This window comes from Eimeria acervulina, genomic scaffold (genome assembly GCF_000499425.1).
Source record: "Eimeria acervulina Houghton genomic scaffold, Eah_scaff2, whole genome shotgun sequence".
Taxonomy (NCBI): Eukaryota; Apicomplexa; class Conoidasida; order Eucoccidiorida; family Eimeriidae; genus Eimeria; species Eimeria acervulina.
In genome coordinates, this window is record NW_013550064.1 from 194311 (window position 1) to 201335 (window position 7025).

The 7025-nt window shown below is 57.3% G+C and overlaps 1 protein-coding gene across 1 annotated transcript; it reads left to right on the forward strand.

The window, feature by feature from the left end:
* Nucleotides 1–2194: 2194 nt before the first annotated feature.
* EAH_00000710 (pyruvate dehydrogenase (lipoamide) kinase, putative) lies at nt 2195–6450 on the forward strand (the record flags this gene model as incomplete). Its single annotated transcript, XM_013396715.1, has 5 exons — nt 2195–3896; nt 4405–5204; nt 5445–5553; nt 5802–5898; nt 6252–6450. The coding sequence occupies 5 exons, from the start codon at nt 2195–2197 to the stop codon at nt 6448–6450; spliced, it is 2907 nt and encodes a 968-aa protein (XP_013252169.1).
* Nucleotides 6451–7025: the final 575 nt, after the last annotated feature.

Consider the following 7025-nt stretch of genomic DNA (forward strand, 5'->3'; position numbering starts at 1 on the left):
AAGCCCTAAACCCTAGCTAGACCCCTAAAACCCATACCCCAGTCCGTACACCCAAAACTCCAAACCCTAAACCCTAGACCCTATACCTACGCGCTAAACCCTATAAACTTTAATACCTACACGCTAAACCCTAAACCCTGAACTTGGTGACTGTGCGTCGCATGCACTGTCTATTCTCTGTCTAACTCCGCTACTGGGCAGACTCCAACAGAAGAACCTTTAATATATTTTATTATTATTTTAATTGCGTAGTTTCAACCTACCCTGTATATACACTCCGTCTGTAGCAGCTACACACAAGCCTGCATATACACACCTTCGGTAATAAAACATATTGTTCGTTTGGGGCCTCAGGCACTTGTAGCAAGCTAGCTAGCTAGACAGTTAGCTAGCTAGACAGCTAGCTGTCTAGCTAGCTACCTGTCTAGCTAATTGTCCATATAGCTAGCTGTCTAGCTAGCCTCTTGCCCAGCTAGACAATCAATCATCCAGCTAGCTAGCTGATTAGCTAGCTAGCTGTCTAGGCAGCTAGCACACTAGCTAGCTAGCTAGCACTCTAGCAAGCTAATTAGCACTCTAGCTGGCTAGCACTCTAGCTAGCTAGTACTCTAGCTAGCTAGCTAGCACTCTAGCAAACGAGTTAGCACTCTAGCTAGCTAGCTCTCTAGCTAGCTAGCTGCGTCTGTATGAGGGTGCTTCTGACTTTTCTTAAGAATGCTGGGGTCTGCCTGAGGAGGGACTTCTACCCAACGAAAGCGCTGCATGCTCCACTGCAGCAGCGCGGGGCTGCCAGCTGTATATACATAAATTGAAGGCAGCAGAAACATCAAAGAAACGAAGAAGACGTGAAGACGGCGCTCAGAGGCAGCAGCAGCACTCAAGCGGCTGTACCCATTACGAAAAAATGACTTGCGGGAGGCAGATACATGCAACATTGCTGCTGCTGCTGCAGTAAAAACTCGTGCTGCTGCTGCTGTTGCTGTTAATGTGGCTCCTGCTGCTGTGGCTGCTGCTGCTGTGGCTGGCTTCTCCTCAGTGTATGCGTTTACTGGTGCTGTTTGCAGCTCCTGCCTGAGCTGTTGCTGCTGCTGCTGCTCCTAGCTGCTGTTGGCATCGTGACTGCTGCTGCTTCTGCAGCAGCAGCTGCTACTGATACAAAGACAGGCCTGCTGCCTTGCTGCTGCAGCGGTAGTCTTAACTGCAACCCGCGCCGCCGCTGCTGCAGCTGCTGCTGCACCTGCAGCAGCAGGCAGCAAAGAAAGGTATGCTGGAGAGTACACACACAGACACTATCCAACCGATAGAAGCAAAAATAAATAATAGAAGAACGCAAAAAATAAATTTAGCTGCTGCAGCAGCAGCAACTCCAACACCGGGGAGGGGCAGTAGAGTTGTTGCTGCGGACGGCCCGTAGGGTTTAGGGTTTAGGGTTTAGGGTTTAGTTGTTGGGGGGATTCTCTTTGACTAGACGTGCGAATATAGAAAAACAAATGTCCTACTGTTGCTGCTGCAGCCGCACGAGCAGCAGCAGGAGCAGCAGGAGCAGCAGCAGCAGCAGCAGGAGCAGCAGCAGCGTCTGCGGTCACTGCATCGCTCTGAGCAGCAGCAGCAGCATTAGGAGCAGCAGCAGCAGCAGACGAAGGTCAAGCTTAGCGACGGAGCTGCTGCAGCAAATTATTATTCTTTTTCTGCTCGTTTATTATTTTGTATAAACCCTTTGAAGAGTGGCTGCCTCAATCGCAAGGATGAATGCAGCAGCTCGCAGCAGCCAGCAGCAGCACCCTTGCTGCAAGCAGGGGTTGCAGGCGCAGGAGGCTTTCCAGCTGCAGCAGCAGCAGCAGCTGCTGCTGCTGTAGGCCGAGCTATAGCCAGCGGATTAAGCGGCAGCAGCTGCTGGAACAGCAGCTGCTGCGTCGCCAGCTGCTGCAGCACCCGCTGCAGCACCACGCTACAGATATCACCCTAGCAGCCATATAGACTGCAACAGAAGCAGCACGAGTAGCAGCAGCAGCAGTAGAAGCAGCAGCAGTAGCAGCAGCAGCAGCAACAGCAGCGGCCCGTCAACGGTGGTATTTCCTGTTGTTGCTGCAGCACCGCACTGCACTGCATCATTAAATTCTAGCAGCAGCAGCAACATCCAGGAGGCGCAGCAGCAACAGTTGCAGCAGCAATAGCAGCAGCAACTGTAGCCAGGATGGTTGCTGCTGTGCTGTCTTCAGGGACAGCAGCGAGGACAGCAACAGCCGCACCGACCACAGCAGCAAACGGAACAGCAGCAGCAGCTGCTGCTGCTGTGGCGCCCCCTACGTTGCTGCTGAGGGCCTCTTCAGCTGCTGCTGTGCCGTCTATTACTTCCTTGCGACGTGCACGCAGCAGCAGCAGCAGCGGCAGCAGCAGCAGGGCTAGTAGCAGGAACAAGAGCAGCAAGAGCTACAGCACATGTAAGAACGACAAGGGCAGCACGGAGGAGCCGTCTGCTCCCATATATGCAGCGGCTGCAGCAGCTGCAGCCGCAGCAGCTCCCGCCCGCGTGAGGAGCCAGCCCAGCGGCAGCAGAAGGAACAGCGACGACAGCAGCAGCAGCACCGGCAGCAGCACCAGCAGCAGCATCAATAGCGGTGCGCGCAGCAGGGACAGGGCTGATGATAATGAGCCTCTAGGCGGATTTCCTGCTGCAGATGCTGCAGCGGCTGCTGCATCAGCAGCGGCCGCAGCGATGCCCTCATGCTTGAGGGGTCTGCCTGGCTGCAGCAGCAGCAACAGCTGCTGCAGCAGACAACGCGTAGCTTCATCTTCCGTTGCTGCTGCAGTGCGTGCGAGTGAGCGGCGGCTTAGGGGCAGCGAGCTGCCGTCGGAGAGCAGCAGAAGCAGCAACAGCAGCAGCAGCAGCGGAGCAGCAACTGGTGCTGCTGCCGTGCAGCTGCAGCAGTTTGCTGCTGCTTTGTGGGCGCTGCCCTGCGTAGACACCGTCTGCAGCAGCAGCAGCAGCAGCGCAGCAATATGCTCCACTCTAGATGAAGGCGTTGCTGCTGCTCTTTTCCCTTCAAGTCCGCCGCTGCTACTGGAGCCCCTCGTCCCTGAGCAGCAGCAGCAGCAGCAGCAGCAGCATGAAGTGGATGCAGCAGTAGCTCATGCTATGCGCTGTACCCTCCCTACTATGTACCAGCAGCGACAGCAGCAGCTGCATGCCCTGGCGCTGCTGCAGCCTGAGGTGTACAGACACTGCACGGGGCTGCAAGTCGCAGCACAAATATACGCGGAGAGTCTGCAGCTGCTGCAGCAGCTCTTCGAGCCCCAACAGCAGGAGCAGGAGCAGCAGCATCAGCAACAGCAGCAGCAGCGAATGAGGGAGGCTGCTGCCCAGATCTCTGCAGCAGCAGGCTCACCAGGAGGAGCAGGTTCAGCAGACGAAGCAACAACAGCAGCAGAAGCAGAACCTGCAGCAGAGCAGCAGCCTCCAGCAGCATATGCGGCATCGCAGCAGCTGCAAGAAGCCGTTGCAAATACTCCGCAGCAGCAAGCAGCAGCAGCAGACCGAGACCCAGCAGCAGCAACACCCCTTCCTAGTAGGGAGACCTTGAGAAGCGCTTTGCTGCTGCTACGGCAGCAGCAGGCGCGTTTGGTTGGCGAGCTGATGAAGGGTATAAGAGATTTTATAGGGCCCCTAGCCGGGGGCTCTACAAGGGGCCCCCCAGGGGGAGGGCCCCCAGGGGCCCCCACGGGGGGCCCCTCGGGGGGCCCCCAAGGGGGCCCCCACGGGGGGCCCCTGCAGCAGCCAAGCCGAAAGCAACAGGCGGCGCTGCTGGCAGTGTGCGACAAATTTTTGGAGGCATTTTTTAGTGGGCGTGTAGCAGCAGAAATTCTGAGGGAAAGGTGTATAGGGGCTCTTGAAGGATGTAAGCTACTGTTGCTGCTGTTGCTGCTGGTGCTGCTGATGCTGCTGATGCTGCTGATGCTGATGCAGCTGCTGCTGGTGGTGGCGGTGCTGACGCTGGTGTTGCTGCTGGTGGTGGTAGTGGTGCCGATGCTGCTTCAGGTGCTGCTGCTGATGTTGCTTCTTGTGCTGCTGCTGATGCTTCTAATGCTGCTGCTGCTGTGGCTGTCGCTGCTGCTTTTGTTTCTTTATCTGCTTCTGCTGTTGGTATTGGTGCTGCAGTTGTTGCTGCTGTGGGTCCCGCCGTCGTTTGGGCTCTGGGGAATGCGCCGTTGCTGCTGACTGTTGCTGCTACTGTTGCTACTGCTGCTGCTGTTGCTTCTGCTGCTGCTGTTGGTGCTGCTGCTGCTTTGAGTGGGGCGTACACTGCATTGGGTCGTGCTGCAGCAGTTTGGCGCTTCTTGTGCGGGGGCCTTGGCATGGAAATAAGCACACTGCTGCTGCTGCTGCTGTTGCTGCTGCTGCTGCAGGGAACCCCACGGGTGCAGCGTTGCAACCTTGTGTAGTGGATTCGCTGGTGCTGCGAGCAGCAGCAAATGCACAGAGATTGGCCTGCAGCAGCCTGGGGGTCGCTCCTGCTGTTCGACTCTTCGTGTCTTCCGTCTGCTGCTGCAGCAACAGCAGCAGCAGCAGCAACAGCAGCAGCAACAGCAGTAGCAGCGGCAGCAGCGACAGCAGTAGCAGCGGCAGCAGCGACAGCAGTAGCAGCGCCAGCAGCACCACCACGAACACCAGCAGTAGCGGCGGCAGCAGCAACCGCGAGCCCTGCAGGTGTCCCACCGTGACGGGTGGCTGCTGTTGCAACAGCAGCAGCAGCAACAGCTGCAGCCGCAGCAACAGCAGCTCCCTATACACCGCCGATAAACGAATAGTCCGTTGCGCCCCCGCGTATGTTTACAGCGGTTGCTTTGAGCTCATTAAGAATGCAATCGAAGCCACAGTGCAGCAGCAGCTGCAGCAGCAGCACCAGCAGCTGCTGCAGCAACGGCAGCAAAATAAGCAGCTGCAACAGGAGGACGGGCAGCAGGAACGTTGCCACGAGCAGCAGCAGCAGCAGCAGCAGCGAGAATGGGACTCCATGCCGGTCCGAGACTCCAGATGCATATACAGCTTGCCTTCTCTCGGAGAGCTGCCTGCCAAAGAGCAGCAGCAGCAGCAGCAGCAGCAGCAGCAGCAAAACCCGCAGGAGCAACCTCGCCCAACTAGTTCAACCATGCCGCCAGTGGATATACACCTGATTTCTGCCGCAGACTCTGGGGTTGTTATCAAGGTATGTGTGTTGCTGCTGCTGCTGCTGCTGCTGTTGGCGTTGCTGCTGGTGGTCGTGCTGCTGCTAGTGCAGCACCACCACCCTCAGCCTCAAGGGTATCGTCTTTCTTCTGTTTGCTGCTCTCCGCTGCCTTGATGGGCGTTTGCTGCTGCTGGTTTTGTTTGTGCTACTGCTGCCTCTTCATGCTCCGTGCTGCAGTTGCTGCTGTTGCTGCTGCTGTTGCTGCTGCTGCCGCTGCAGGTGAGCGATAGCGGCGGCGGCCTCTGCCGAACGGAGCAGCAGTTGGCGTGGCAGTTTTTATACTCCACGCGGACTGCGCCTACCGACAAAGACGGAAAGAGGCAGACAGGTACTGTGCTGCTGCTGCTGCTGTTCCTGCTGCTGCTGCTGCTGCTGCTGCTGCTGCTGTCGCTGCTGCTGATGCTGGTGCAGCGGACGCTCGTAGTTGTTGAGCTGCTGGTTGCGCTGGTGCTGCTGCTGCTGCTGTAGCGTGTGCTGTTTCTGTTGCGGCTGCTGCTGCGTTTGGTGGTGTTGCTGCCGTTGCTGCATCGGCTGCTGCTGTTCTTGCTGTTGATGCTGCTGCTGTTGCTGCTGCAGGCTCTGCGCTGTTCTCTGGGTGGGGTGTTGGCCTCCCTCTGACGCGGATATATGCGCGAGCACTGGGAGGAGATGCTTTCATGGAGTCCAGGATCGGGTAAATGTTGCTGCTGTTGCTGCTGTTGCTGCTGCTGCTGTTGCTGCTGGTGCTGGGGCTGCTGCTGCTGATGCTGCTGTAGCTGGTGGTGTTGCTTCTGGTGTTGTTGCTGTTGGTGTTGCTGCGTTTGCTGCTGCTTTAGCTGCTGCTGCTGCAGCATGGGGAACAGCAGCTACTGCCGTTGCTGGTGCATTAGGTGCTGCGTTTGTTGTTGGATTTGTTGCTGCTGCTGCTGCTGGATTTGCTGCTGCATTAGCCGCTGACTGTTCCTATATGGGTGCATGCAAGCAGCTTGTATGCAAGCGGGAGGTGTATGTACAGCTGAATTTCAGCGTTGCGGTGTATGTATGCAGTCAGGGCACTCGTTCTTATTTGTACGTAGCGAATTTAAAGGCCAGCGCATGCAGCACGCAGCCCCACACCTCTTTTACTGCTGCTGTTGCTCCGCTGCGCTGCTGTCACCCCCTCTTCCGCGGGCTTCACAAGCAGCAGCAGCAGCAGCAGCAGCAGCAACAGCAACAGCTCCAGCAGCAGCTTCTGGAGGACGACTAGCAGCAGCAACAGCAGCAGCTGCTGATGTCGCTGTTGCGACGCCAAACCTTTCCTCTTTTACCCGCTTTCAACCGCATGCATTTGCTGCCTTTAGCCGCAGTAAGACCGGCTCGTGCAGCAACTCTGGCAGCAGCAACAGCAACAGCAACAGTAGCGTGGACACTTAGGGATAGTTGTTTGCTTCGGAGAGGTTTCGCTGTCCATGCCGTTGCTTTTGCTGCTGCTGCTGTTGCTGCCGCCGTGGCTGCTGCTGCTGCCTTTTTTTCCTTCAAGTCAACGCCCAGTGTCTCAGTTACCGGAGCAGCAGCAGCAGTAGCAGCAGTAACCACACGGAGAAACACAATTGCGGCTACAGCAACAGCAGCAGCAGCAGCAACTCCTGCTGCTGCTGCTGAGACAAACAAGGGGCGGATATGGGGGGCCCTGCGGGTCCTAGGCCCCTCCGGGTGCATTCGCTACTGCTGGTGCAGCAGCAGCACGAATACCTGCAGCAGCAACAGCTGCACAAGCAACAGCTGCGGCAGCAACAGCTGCAGCAGCAGCAGCTGCGGCAGCAGCAGCTGCGGCAGCAGCAG